At 43.2% G+C, this 14689-nt stretch overlaps 2 protein-coding genes across 2 annotated transcripts; one reads left to right on the forward strand and one right to left on the reverse strand.

The window, feature by feature from the left end:
* Positions 1-778: 778 nt before the first annotated feature.
* Positions 779-2655, forward strand: LOC100284404 (transferase). The gene is made up of 2 exons (NM_001157299.2): positions 779-1279; positions 1512-2655. Exons 1-2 carry the CDS (start codon positions 872-874, stop codon positions 2448-2450), a joined length of 1347 nt encoding a protein of 448 aa, NP_001150771.1. The 5' UTR covers positions 779-871; the 3' UTR covers positions 2451-2655.
* Positions 2656-7928: 5273 nt separating this feature from the next.
* LOC100282344 (uncharacterized) lies at positions 7929-12136 on the reverse strand. The gene is made up of 5 exons (NM_001155256.2): positions 11683-12136; positions 9483-9734; positions 9093-9375; positions 8850-9004; positions 7929-8493 (listed from the first exon to the last, which is right to left on the reverse strand). The coding sequence occupies exons 1-5, from the start codon at positions 11806-11808 to the stop codon at positions 8353-8355; spliced, it is 957 nt and encodes a 318-aa protein (NP_001148728.1). The 5' UTR covers positions 11809-12136; the 3' UTR covers positions 7929-8352.
* Positions 12137-14689: the final 2553 nt, after the last annotated feature.

A 14689-nucleotide genomic window follows, 5' to 3' on the forward strand; every position in this document is an offset into this window, starting at 1 on the left:
GACTAGATCGAGGATTAGGGTTACAGAGAGGGTCGCCGAAGGGATAGGAGAGGAGGATTAGAGTACCAGTCACCAGAGCGTCAGATACGTCGACGATCGGCACAGGCTCGCCGACGTATGCCTCGGATTAGGGGAGCCATCGAGCATAGGGGAGGGGACGAGGAAGAGGTGGAGGTCGAGAGTGGCACCGTGGGAGAGACCCGAGAGCCGAGAGGAGAGGGGATTAGGTTTAGGTTTCGGAGGGTCGAGGGTGGTGGCCACGCGCGGTATATACAATAGCGGACTGTTCCCGGACCGCCTCCTTAACCGTGCCGGGCCCGTGTCGGCACTGTAGGTCGGCTTGCCTGCCCAAGCACGACACTATATCCCGTGTCGTGCCGGGCCGTGCTCGTGCCGTGCTGAGCCAAGTGCCGTCCGCGGGGCCAGCTCGTTTGGACAAGTATATCGACAAAGTTACACGGCTTATTGTTTTTTTTTTCGGTTTTCAGATTTTGGGGATTCAAGTGGCACAACCCTGCCAAATTCAATGACGGCTACTGTATTTTACTCTTCTTTTATCTATAGCAGAAGACAAATTAAACCCACTAAACCTGAGACCAGCAATAAAGCCATTAACATAGAAGAACGTCCAGCGTACTGAAGCGTACACATCAGAACTTTTCGATTGGTCATCAGAACTTGCGAACAAAATAGGGTATTACATTCCAAATGTGCAGTCTAATTAGTTTACCTAACCCCAACTCTTCTATATAAGTAGTCATATCATGGCGCCTTAATTATTAGAAAACCTGAAAACCTATCCTACAAGATACACTCTTCATCCACCCCTTACGCTCAGACGTCACTAGCTAGCCATCATCACACAGGCAGCATGGTGATGAAAGAAGCAGCCGAAGAGCACGATGGCCGCCGCGACGTGACCGTCACGGTGGAGCCGGCGCTGCCGGTGCAGCAACACCGCCTGCCGCTGTCCAACCTGGACCTCCTCCTGCCGCCGCTCGACGTCAGCCTCTTCTTCTGCTACCTCCACCCGGCGCCCACCGCGATCGCTCTCAAGGAGGCACTGGCCAAGACGCTGGTGGCGTACTACCCGTTGGCCGGGGAGGTGGTGGCCAACGGCGATGGGGAGCCGGAGCTGCTCTGCAGCGGCCGCGGCGTGGACTTCACGGAGACGGCCGCGGCCGGAGTCGAGCTGCGGGAGGTCCGGCTGGGCGCCGTGGACGAAGGCGTTGAGAAGCTGGTCCCTGTCAAGAAGACCGGCGTGACGATGGCGGTCAAGGTATGTATGATCGACGACATGCATGGTTAAATTAAACCGCGTGAACGTAAGAAGGTTGCTTTCCCGTAAAACACGTTCCTTTTCCCGTATGATGCGTTTATTTGCATTGCATATGACGTACCGCGCGCATAGAATTATCTTATATATAATCATGTAACGCAACGTTCTTTTTGAGTCTTGATATGATGACCGTGTTGTTGCATGGCGCATGGCATGCACGCAACGTCCGTAGCTGAGCAAGTTCACGTGCGGCGGCGCCGTCGTCGGCTGCACCTTCGACCACCGCGTCTGCGACGCCTACTCCTTCAACATGTTCCTCGTCGCGTGGGCCGCAGCCGCCCGTGGCAGCTCTGCGCCACCACCGCCGGACCCGTGCTTCCGCCGCTCCCTAGTCGCCCCACGCGACACACCACATCGGCGCGCGCCGTCCACCGACGCCCTCATCAACCGCCTCTTCTCTCCTCGAAGCGCCGCGCCACCGCCTCCACCCGCCGCCGCAGGCTCCGTCAACCGGATCTACCGCATAGCCGCCGAGGACATCGCCGCGCTGAAGGCCTCGGCGGGGCCGGGGCGCACGAAGATGGAGGCGTTCACGGCGCTCCTGTGGCAGCTCTGCGCAAGGGCGGCCTCCCCGCGCCAGAGCCAGTGCTGCATGGGCGTGGTCGTGGACGGGCGCACCCGGATGTTCCCGGACGGCGCCATGAAGGCCTACTTCGGAAACGTGCTCACCATCCCGTACGGCGTCATCGGCTCCGAAGACCTGCGCTGCATGGCCCTCGCTGACGTGGCCGACGACGTGCACCGGTGGGTGGCGGAGGCCGCCACCGGCGACCATTTCCGCGGGCTCGTGGACTGGGTGGAGGCGCTGCGGCCTAAGCCGGCCGCGGCGAGGGCGTACCTGGGAGGGACCGGCGGCAACGAGGCGATGGCGTGCATCGTGTCGTCCGGTATGAGCTTCCCGGTGGGCAAGGCCGACTTCGGGACTGGCCTCCCCGCGTTCGCGTCGTACCATTTCCCGTGGCCCGCCGGCGCCGGGTACGTGATGCCGATGCCGAGCGCGCGCGGGAACGGCGATTGGGTGGTGTACGTGCACGTGGCGCCGGAGGTGGCGAAGGTGATGGAGGAGTCCACCGTGTTCCAAGCCCTGGTGAACAGCTATGCGTTTGAATGATGATGGAGATGGGCCGGCATATTCGTGGATGCGCGCGCGTTGCCGTCCACGCGTGTGTCTAGAGCTAGTGTTGATGTGCATACGGCATGGAGTTCTCACTACTCAGCAGTGCTACCAATTTGCCTCGTTGGTTACTATGTTTGCCAGAAAATAATAATAGTAACTCCATGCATATATGTCACGTGACATATGTGTAATTAACAAACCAAGGCCTACTTTGCCTAGTTAAATTATGTGGAGAAATGTATATTTGGTGCCTCCTTTTGGAAACCCGGTGGGAAGTTAGTCCTATCTTTTGGGCAACACTTCTATATATCAAATGCCTATTTTTCTTCCCGACAGCATACGGTATCGTTCGATTCACATATTTGTAACGTAATGATTAACTGATAACGTTGAATTATGTTTGTTTAAAGTCCAACCGCAACGAGATACCACACTAGAAATCATTACCGTTACACTTTATATTACATTTCGTGAATTGGTTACAGAAAAAAAAATAATGTAAGATATCATCCTTTTTACTGTACTAGTTTATTATATAAAATATTTCGTACAAACTCATAAAAACAATATATGTTGGCCACCAAAAACATAGCTACTCCTTTGGACAGTATATGTTGGGATCCGCCACATTAATTAACTAAATTGAGTGGGATATCCACTTGACTGGTCCAGTTTAAGCAAATCAACCTCAATGATCCTAGAAATCGCCATCATATCTCCACTACTCCCTCCTTCCACTTGGTTTAGACGTTCTAGCCTATTTTATTTGTCCATAAAATTTGACGCTCTGCAGGTCGTGATGGTGTAGGTGAACGGTAGTAGTACGTGTTTGCATTCATAACAGTGAGAGAGCCGTGATGCCGGTTTTATTTAGTTGTATTGTAACAGGGTATTTGGTTTTTAGGGATTAATTTTTAATTTCTCTATTTTATTCTATTTAAGTTCATAAATTGCCTAATATGGAAGCACTTAATTAAGAGAAAGCATGGCTATATGTGTCATTTTACTCATCTCGCAACTTGTCAAAGAAACATAGGACGTGTCCAAATTAAGTGGACGGAGGGTAGAAATGATAATGGGACCCGATTTCTGATTTCCCGCAGAGAATTCCTTTATTAGGGATGGAGATAGGAATTTTTTTTCCATAGGGATGTAAACGGAAAAAATTCTCCCGGACAGGAAAACGGGGACAGGATGGGGAAGCCGTTCCCCGCGGGGACCCGTTAAACTTACACGTGACGATTAATAGCTAATGATAAAAATTAATAGTTACCTTAAACTTACATGTGACGATATTTTTATTTAATAGCTAATGATAAAAATAAATAGTTAACTTATTAAGAGATCACCCGTTGTATAAATGTGTTCATTTTGATGTATACATAATCATTTTTTACATCTAAAAATGTGTATAAGTGATAATGTTTTACATTAACAACAAATGAAGTACGATCTAATTATAAGCGGGGACGGGATCCCCGTTGGGGATTTATCTCCGCGGGGAACGAGGATGGAGGAAAATGTCCACCGCAAGCATTCATAGAGATCCCCGTGGAGAATTTTTTCGTTGCGAGGACGAGGACGAGGATGAGGAGCTAAAACCCGACGGGAAATTACCCGTTGCCATCCATAACGAAGTGAGTACATCAATCCCTAACGGAGGGAATACATCAATACGCAGGATCCCAATTGCACTAGTAGAAAAGAGCTCAAAGCGACAAAGCCTGTGGTAGGATATAATTTTTAAAGGCGGTTTTGGTTATCAACCGCCATTGCTATTTGTAGTGGCGGTTTCTTAAGAAAATCGCCACTAAAAATCATTTTTATCCTTAATTTTTTGAGTTTTTTAAACAACCTCGGATGATAAAACTACCAAAATAAAAGTTGTAGATCTCAAAAAGTTATGAAACTTTGTAGAGGACAACTTTTTTATTTGAAATCATCTCAACTCTCAAAAAATGCATTCGAGTTTGTTAAATTCAAAATGCAAATTTTGCAAACAACCTCGAATAGAAAAGATATCAAAATAAAAGTTGTAGAACTTAAAAAGTTAATCAACTTTGTAGTTGATAATTTTTTTGTTTGAATTAATTTACGACCTCAAATTGTCAATTTAAACTCAGTTAGTTATAATATGTGGCAACAAATTTGTAGCTTAGGCACAAGGCACGTCATAAGTGGAATGATATAGGAGGCACACGAGGGTGAGATCATGAGTTCGATTTATCGCGTAGCACGCGAATTTTACGTGAAAAATAACGCAACTTGCAACTTTTTAAACACATTTTTTAACGCTTCCTAGAGAAGATTTTCACAGTTGATTTTAGTACCTCGACTGCAAGTGAAAATCAATTTTCGATGGTGGTTATCAATTACCTGCTGTAAAAAAGATTGTTTTTACTGACCCCTACCACTGGCGATTATGAAAAACACCACTATAAATAGGTTAAGAACCGCCACTATAGAGCTTCTGTATACTAGTACCGTGTATCGTACCAATATATCCACCACAAATCAAGATTAAATGTACAACATTAATGAAAACACAAACTTACCTATGTCTAGTGAGGGCGTGTACAATATGTGTCTTCGAGTGTGTCTAAAGGGGCAAATATAATAAAACTCAGTACACGTATCTTAACGAAGACATTGTATCTTAGCTCTATGCTCGAGATAGTGGACTAGCTAATTGGTCAATTTAATTTATTATAAATGCTCTGATTGGTATAATGAATAGAGTAAAACAAGTTTTAGACACATTCGTTATATTATATTGTGTTTTAGCTGTGTCTTATACTTGAAGTACCGTATAGCAATATCAGGGTCGTACATACCCTAATAATGGGTCGGCTACCCTACCATATCTTTCATATTTAAGAGCCCTACATTAATACAACCCAAACATAACTAATAATCGGAGTAACTAGTTGCTGTCTTGTTTATGAGCGTGTTTTGATGACTCTATCCATTCACCTACTTTGCTGATATCTATGACATAGACCTTGACGGCTAGTGGAAGTCGATTTTCACTGGCGGTTCTCAGTCCCGCTGTAAAAAGATTGTTTTTATTGACCTCTAGCACTGGCGGTTCTGAAAAACGTTATTATAAATAGGTTGAGAATCGCCACTATATAACTTATGTATACTAGTGTTGTGTATCATACCAATATATCCACCACAAATCAAGATTAAATCAAGATTAAATGTACAACATTAATAAAAACAAAAACTAACCTATGTCAAGTGAGAGCATGTACAATGGGTGTCTTGAGTTGTGTCTTCGAGTATGTCTAAATGGGTAAATATAATAAAACTCAAGACATGTATCTTGACGAAGACACTGTATCTTTAGCTCTATGCTCGAGACAGGGGGCTAACTGATTGGTTAATTTAATTTATTAAATGCTTTGATTGGTATAATGAATTTGGTAAGACATAAGTTTTAGACACGTCAATTGTATTATATTGTGTTTTAGTTGTGTCTTATACTTAAAGTATCATACAACAATATCAGGATTGTACATACCCTAATAATCGGTGTTACCCTACCATGTCTTTCCTATTTAAGAGCCCTACATTAATACAAACCGAACATAACTAATAAATCGGAGTAACTAGTAGCTGCCTTGTTTAAGAGCGTGTTTTGACGGCTCACCTACTTTGCTGACATCTACGGGATGACATGGTCGCCAATATGCTATAGGTACCTACAAAACAACATAACTACAAGACTTACCCAGTATATATAAACAAAGGAGTTTGCATTTGGCATTAGTAACAAATAAAAGTTAAGTTGCATAAATGATATTTCACTAGTCATTAGTACATAAACTTTAATAGAAACGGACAAAATCAATTAAAGGGAACGGGCATTGCAACCACCTCCAACGTTAGGCCTCTGTTAATCATCGATTAACGGAGACGGTTAGCATGCCCGCGGTATATAATGTGTTAACCGAGACGAATACTGTAACTTGACCGCCTCGGTTAATTAGTATTAACGAAGGCGATTGTTTTAAGGCAACCGCCTCCGTTAATACTTATTAACCGACGGAGGCGATCATTTTAAGGCAACTGCCTCCGTTAATTCTAATTAACCGATGTATTCTAGTTACAGTGCCCGCCTCAATTTACTCTTTTAACATAGGCGTGTACTTGTTAATTGTTCGCCTTGGTTAACTATTGTTATTTTAAAAAATAATAAATTTGGATTTGGATTTAAATTTAAATTTGAATTTGAAAAGTACTTGTGCAAATCAAACACCAATAAATGGTAATAAATAAAAACACAAGAAAGGAGAGAGTGCATCCCTGTCTGGATGACAGGTGCCGCCCAACAAAGATCCAACTACTACTATCTTGTTGTAGTTGTTGTATCGTATATGGTGCACACTCCGATATACCATAGTGGCAAGTATGTGAGCGCACACTCCGATATACCATAGTGGCAAGTATGTGAGCCCACACCATCGAGTATGATGTATTTAGTAGCCATTGTAGCCACGCACACTACATAATACTGGTGGGTACGTATGTGGTCTTAGACATGGCTACAATAATGCACTACGTCATCAAGTCCGATGTAGTTGGCAGTTGTTATAGTTGCACATGCTATATAGTGCTACGGGCACGGTTGCTGCCTCATGTGTGGCTACAGTGACACCTTTTGACTACAACATCACTCCTCACAATAAATGAGAAGGATGAGAGTCTTATCTGATATCGCAACCACCTGGTGTTGTTGCGTCCGACCAGGTCTAGGTGCACTTGGTGTCAAGGCCATGTTGCCCAGGACCATCCTCCACGGGGCATCTTGGGAGTGTCGAGGGTTCCTATGTAAATCTCGGGCTTCTAAGGCCCTAGGGCCTGGCCAGCATGGATTGCCCCTAGGGTGTAGAGTCTCAGAGATACCAATTTAGCACCAAGCCGGATCCATTTTGGATCTATATTTTGCTGATGGAGCCCTAAATATCCATTTGAATATGGATATAAAAATCAAGAGTTAAAACTACTACTAGTTTAGGACGGAGAGAGTATTATTTAATATAGTGTTCTCAAATACATATGTATGTAATATGTTTTTTGGGAGGCTCCTCGTAGAGTTCAATCTAAAACATGACTTAAAGTAGGGAAACCCTCAAATAAAAAGTAGGGACCATGTTTTGGGGCTATTGCTTGAGTTGCTTTAAGTTATGAAAAAAATGTTATGAACTATAAAAAAGTATTATGAATTAATTGTTGTGAAAAAACTCTATTGTATCATTTTTTAAATAGTTGTGAAAAGCCCTCTCTTTATCTCTATTAAAATAGTTGAAACACATATAAGCACTTTGTAGGACAACCTGAATTTTAGCAGCAGAAGCAGTTTTTCAAAAGATCAACTGAACATGAAATTGATGTCAATTGAACTGCCACAACTGATGTCAATTGAACTGACAGTTAAGCGGACAAGTAAGGCATCAATAATAGAATACCAACGTAAGAAACATCGATAACACTTTGAACTAATAATATGTTTCCTTGAAATCAGATGCATCTACCCTACGAAATGCGAGCCATGAAAAAAAACTAAATTAACCAAATTTGGTATCAACAAGTTCCCTTACCACCATTAGCCATTAGGTCCATTACCATCACAAGCACACAAGCACTAAGGTCCTGACAGTCGCCCAAGTCCGGATCAACGGATGCAGAGTCAACATATGCACAGGCGAATAGGCACCCTGCACACACTCACCAACCAGCTCTCAAGTCTTCACTACCCTAATTAGTTCCAGGCCTGTCGACAGCTATGATAGGTACAGCATATTCTATCAGAAAATTCGGCAAAGACAAATTGTCTCAATCTAAATCATGAGGTGAAGACTGGATATCAGTGCCGTGGAGAGAGGGTAACTCAGCAGCGGAAACGGATGACAATGCAAGAGATATCATCCTTGCTCTTCCTTGCCAACGCTTCAGTGGTCAATCGTTTCGCTGCTGCCTGTGGATCCTTGATTGACTTCACGAGATCGACGGCTTCCTGGTTCTTCATTACCTGTATTCATCAGAAAGGAAATGCAAAGTAGATTTTAGAAGCTGGTTTACTAACGTATTTTTAATAACAGTGTCTCAAACAGAGACGAAATACCCAAGACCAGATTTTAATTTCTCATTAGACATATTTTTTTGGGAGACTGGTGATTTGATAGTGTGCAACCTTTTCCTGCCTGCTTATTGCAGGGAGAAAACAGGTCGCAGATAATGCAGAAATTATTCAAACGAAACCTAAGTAAGTGCATTTCAATCTAGGTCTAGGGAAGTACAGGATTAAATAGAAACCAAAGTACAAACCCTTTTTTTTCAAAAGCATGATAACGAACAAGATTAATGAGGGAAACAGTTGGCACAAACCTTCCACAATCCATCACTGGCAAGTATGACAAACTCTATACTTGAGTTTATTGGTACATGACTAATATCAGGTTCAGAGCTCAAGTGGGCCTTGAGGCTTTGGTCACCAAATGCCCTAGCAACAGCGAGCTGACCATTCACCCGAGGAACATCACCTGCAAACAAACCATAGAACATAATAAGGTAATTGCATCTTATTATTTACAACAATGATGAAACGAGTAACACAGGAAAAAATTGTACCAGGAAATGTCGTCACAAAGCCACCGTGCTTTTCAATCCTCTGTCTTTCATTAGTTTCATGGGGCTCATGGTCAACAGTGAGCTGCTTAGCAGAGCCTCTTTCACACACAACAGCTCTAGAGTCGCCTACATTTGCTATCCACATGTCCTTACCATCAACTACAATAGCAGTAACTGCTGTCGAACCACCTGGTCCAAGTTGTTTGGTATTTTCTAGAATATACTTGTTTGTAGAGCAGTATGCATTCTTTATTGCTTCTTGAGGGCTAGACCAGAAGAGAGGCTGCAGTAACCAGAATAGGGAAACGATAAGGAAGGTATGCGAATGGTAAAGCTAAAAAGGATTCCTTGGTCTCCAACACAGAATACAAAGACAATAGTAACACTTACCTCTTTCATTATGTTGCTAAAAAGGTTAGCTTTCAAGTAACTTGGCACCTTATCTCCTAAATGGCCATCAAAAATGGCAAAGAGACCAAGCTCATGATTCTTCACATACTTGTACTCTGCCACATGGTAGTCTTCCATGTCATGGCCGGACTTGCCTTCCACCAGGTGGAATCCATGTGTAACTTTGTTGGTCGACAATTTACTCCTTCCCTTGCCGGTATCAGCAGACGACGAATTAAGACAGGATGCATTCTATATAAACATGCAAAAGAACCAAATAATGCGTCAGTATATTCCGCCTACAAGTTTTCTACACACATCAGCAAAATACTGATTCTAGCAGCAAGTGTTCTACACACATCAACAAAAGACTGATTCTTGGAGCAAGTAGTGTGCTACACACATTGACAAACTTACACACATTGACAAACTGAGTCTGGTAGCAAGTGTTCTATACACAATGACTATAAATACTAAATACTGATTCAGGCAGCAAGTGTTCGACACAATTGACAATAAAGGCACATAGGGCCTGCTCGGATTGGACCCTGGAAAGACAGCAATCCCAGGCGTCCATTTTTGGTGGCCTGCCAGCCTGGGGTTGAATGGTGTGTTGCCTGGCCACCAACCAAACAGGTCTATGAATAAAATACCCAAATGTTTCTAGAGTCAAATAAAAAGTATTGCTTAAACAAAGAAGCCTGCCAATACAGCTAGCTGCAGAAATGCTGCAAAAGAACAGCTATGCTATTCAGTGACACTAAGGGTACGTTTGGTTTTAGAGTAAAATAGAACGGGGTTTTAGAGTCAAATAGAACGGAGCGCCTCTATTTCAGTTTTTCAGAATGAAGTCGTTTTATTCTGTGTTTGGCAAACAGAATAGAGTCGCTCCATTTTTTTTTGGTTGGTTGAAGAGTAGAATAGAGCGGAGCCACTCCGTTTTTGTTTCGTTGGAGAGCCATATAAGTATAGATGGGAGGAGAGGGAGGAGAGCACTCGAATCTGATCGTTTTTTATCGTTTTTGTGGAGCGAGAGCATTTCAAACATTTATGGTAAATTAGAGGGCCCAAGGCCAAAGAACTGAAATTACAATGCAGTAACGGTTTGGCTTAACAGGTCAGCATTCAGCAACAGTTAGCTGGCTCCGAACTCATAAGCTACGAATTGCACTCTTCTCTGTTTAGTATCCAAAACCTAGTAGACAACGCACATGGCCGCATCCTGAGTATCATGCTGACGGATATCTTCCCTGCTTCAGTTCGAGATATACGCAACACTTCAGGTGCTAATTTATAGGGTGGTCCATGTCTCAACTGGTGATAGTTCTGATTAGACATGTGGTTCAAGTCGAGCAATGCAAGTTACTGATACTTGCACACCATTTGCCGCAAAAAAAAGGAAAAAAAATCCACCGGATTTCACCTGTATCAAGTGGCAGCTTTTCCGAGGCGAGTACTAATTTTTTACTTGGTAGCAAAATATAAATAAATTAATTTACTTTATGACATGATACATCTCATTCCACTCGTCTGTTTCCGATGATATACCATCGGTTAGAACAGGCTCAATGCAACAGGCAGGTGGAGCCGTGGAGCTGTGCTGTGCATGTGCATCAGGCTACTTCTACTAGGAGCCGCAGACTCGCAGAGCAAGGCTCCAAAAGGCACAAGCTTGATTACGGCTGGCGTGACATGCCTAGGCCGCACGCGTGCCCAGTCAAAAAGGAATCCTTGTTGCAAAAGTCCGACTTTGCTTGGAAGTCGCCGCCCCAAACCTTGAAATCTTGTGACTCCGACTAGCAAGTTGCACCCTTTGGAGTTTAAAATCGATTCGTTAATATCCTCACGGGACAAAGAATAAACGATCAAAACTAAATCATCCTCTTTTTTCGCCCAAAAATCGCGATCCTCTCCCTTGCACCAGAAACTGCCGTGCCGTGGTGTCGATCGTCTGCAGAGGAGCTAATCGAGCGCTGCCGAATGATTTTGGTAGGAAATTGTGTATGGATTTTTTTTCTTTTTTTTATATATAAACAGAAGAGTAACGCGGACGCTCGGATTGACCGAATTTTCTTTAGCGGGATCAACATCAGGACGACGTAACCTAAGCCTAAGCACGACGCGTGAAAATAAAATTCATTCCGACAAGTGGAGAACAGAAGCAAGGAGCAATCAGCAAGCTGAGTAATTTCAGACGTACCCGGATCATGTTGAGGATATCAGGCCGCTTCTTGCCGCCGCAGGACGAGGAGGAGGTGGTGGCGGCGGCGGCGGGGGAGCATGACGCTGACGACGACGCGGTCTGCCGCTCCATCCGGCCGACCATGTCAGGGAGAACACGCCGGCGTGGGTAAGCTGATCGACAACCGCTACCCACGGGCCACAGGCAGTGAGACGGGGACGGATGGATGGACGAAGACAGAACTTGCTCGCAGAGACGGGACACAGCGCACGGGGGGGAAGAGAGCGAGGGATCTTTAGCGCTTTTATACAGGCCTCAGCTTCAGACGCGTCTCCGTCTCGCGTGTGACGGAGGGAGAAGAGGCAGGCCTCATCTCGTCTCTCTCGGCCCCGGTTGCTTGCTCGTTGATCCGGACACCTGTGGCGTGGTGTGGCCTGTGGCGTGAAGAGGGGGGAGAGAGAGAGAGAGAGAGAGAGAGAGAGGGAGAGAAGAAAGGGGGCGGTTGCTGTTTTGATGATTGTGGAGAGGCCGCGGAAAGTGGGGCCCACAGCGGAGGGAGCGGAGAGGTGGAAATCGGCACGACCAAGAAACGGGCCCCGCGAGGCCGCGACCCAGCTCCGGCTATGTGCTAATGGCCTAATGCAGATGAGGCGATTAGGGTAAAAAAATTAAGGATGGGATTATATTAGAATTAAATTTTATTTCTATTCATTTGAAACTAAAATTAATTAAGAAAAGTCTAAAATAATTTTAAAAAACATTTGAATCATAATTCATTATCATTCCTATCTACTACTACTATTACGATGCAAGCAATTTATTTTTATTAAGAAACAATAGTGTAGCCGCTGCTGGCTAATATTTATTTATTTAGAAAATAAAAAAGGAAAAACGTGTGTGTCCAAGTAACAGAATTCATGAGAAAAGAGGCAAAGAAGTTTAAAAAAGATGTGCTTTAGCCATTCTCATTTAAAGGAGAAATATTTCTTCTTCGATTCATAGGTAGCCGTAGCAAATTTTCTCTTGAAGATAACCTAGCAGAAAAAATCCCTTGAAAGATGTGGTCATTTCTTTATGGTCTAAAATACTCCAGCTTATTAGTATGATAATTTTTATGTAGAAATTGACTAACTGTAGTTTCATACGTTGGAGTGACAGAAGTTTCAACCTCAACACAGTGGGGTGGACCCAGCTGCTATGCTTAGGGTGTGCCAGAAAAAATATAAAAAACAAACAAAAAATAGGGATTAACAAGACTCAAGCGTTGACTACCAAGTTTAAAATATAGCACTTACACCACTATACTAACTACACTTATGTAATCTTAGGGTGTGTCGTGGCCTATATGGACCACCCGCTGGGTCCGCCCCTGCCTCAACACCAACAATAAGATTAAAACTAGTCAACAAGCTTGTGTGAAGTCACACTTTAATAAGAGGGTTTTCAAGTTTTCCTCGGTAGCTTAGGTGAATAGGACATAATCATAAGAGGGGAGATCTATTTGCCATGAGAAGTTATTTTGTGTTAGGTCGGTCTTTTAAGAGTCACCAGAAAATAACTTTATATTTTTTATTGGCGGCATCATCTTCAGATCCATTCAAATATTGGTTGTATCTTTATGTGTCTAAATAGAACTAAAGTTTTTGTCTGAGTTGTAGATGTGAGAGCTCCAAATGCTCCAAATGTGAGACTAGTCATGTTCAACTATCAAACTAATGACTCGTAGATCTTACTCCAATTATCGTAGCTACATAAAAGCTTCGGTCGAGATAGAGCTGAAAAGGATTGTGTAAATGTGCAATTGATTTGGCTTTGTTGGATGTTGATTTGTTTTTAAAAACATAGACAATTTATTATAAAACAACTCTCTTCAAGGGAAGAAAATGAGAGAGGTTTATACACATTCTTGAAGAAAACAACAATTGATGAGAGAAATAGGGAGCCCTCTTCCTTAATTCAGAGACATGACCATTGATGCATATGCTATGTAGAATGCCATGCATGTACTTCCTCCATGGTACCCATGAGTCATTTTAGAAAGTTGTTTAATAGAAACACTACTTATAATGTGTTTGCTTCGAAGAGCTAGCCATAACAACTCTACCATTAATTTTTTGGAGAATCGGTAGATTCTATCAACCGACGTGTGATTCACACCACAAAGAATTGATGGGTGATGCACCGATTGAAAATATATGATGCAAACCAAATGTTAGCAATAGATTCAAACCATTCTGCAAACTAAATAGGTTGTTACCTGTTAGGGCTCATGGTTTTAAAATGATACTCCGAAATAGGTATCGACAACCTACTCGTGTAGAGTGTTCATTTGGTTGTATTTGGCATCAACTTGTTAATGCTATAAATAAGAGATGCTGATATATAGCTTTGTTTCACTGACAGTGTCTGACACTAATGTAAATTAACAAATGTCATAATATGTTCTTATAAGATATCAGCAAATGATTAATAAAAATTGCACACTGTAGAAGGATCACTATTAACCTAAAGAATCGTCTAGCCCATTTGTACACTATAAAAATGCTATTGTGCTACTCACTCTGTCCACATGAATTAGTCGTTTTAGATTGTCTTAAGTTAATCAACATAAAAATAAAGTTATTATATTCATCATGACTTGAACTACTATAATATATAATTATTTTAGTTTAAAACAATTTAATCTTATATATTGTTGGTCAAAATTTAAATTGTTTGACTTAGGTTAAACCTAAAACGACTAAATCACGTAGACGGAGGGAGCATATCGTTTCTATTTGTCGGGGACCATAATTAGGGGTACCCTCAAGACGCCTAATTCTCAGCTGGTAACCCCCATCAGCATAAAGCTGCAAAGGCCTGATGGGCACGATTAAGTCAGGGATCAGTCCACACGAGTGACTCGATCACGCTTCACCCGAGCCTAGCCTCGGCCGAAGGCAGCCGACCTCGAGAGACTTCCGTCTCGCCCGAGGCCCCCTTTTTATGGCGGACACATCACCGGCTTGCCCAAGGCCTTGGCTTC

This window comes from Zea mays, chromosome 10 (assembly GCF_902167145.1).
Source record: "Zea mays cultivar B73 chromosome 10, Zm-B73-REFERENCE-NAM-5.0, whole genome shotgun sequence".
Classification (NCBI taxonomy): Eukaryota; Viridiplantae; Streptophyta; class Magnoliopsida; order Poales; family Poaceae; genus Zea; species Zea mays.

Bases quoted from the DNA above. Each gene is read 5' to 3' on its own strand.
- LOC100284404 (NM_001157299.2), top strand. From the start codon at position 872: ATGGTGATGAAAGAAGCAGCCGAAGAGCACGATGGCCGCCGCGACGTG. The intron at 1,280-1,511 runs GTATGTATGATC...CAACGTCCGTAG, and splicing joins GCGTGACGATGGCGGTCAAG to CTGAGCAAGTTCACGTGCGG.
- LOC100282344 (NM_001155256.2), bottom strand. From the start codon at position 11,808: ATGGTCGGCCGGATGGAGCGGCAGACCGCGTCGTCGTCAGCGTCATGC. The intron at 9,005-9,092 runs GTACAATTTTTT...GTTTGTTTGCAG, and splicing joins CTTTGTGACGACATTTCCTG to GTGATGTTCCTCGGGTGAAT. The intron at 8,494-8,849 runs GTTTGTGCCAAC...TGATGAATACAG, and splicing joins CCAGTGATGGATTGTGGAAG to GTAATGAAGAACCAGGAAGC.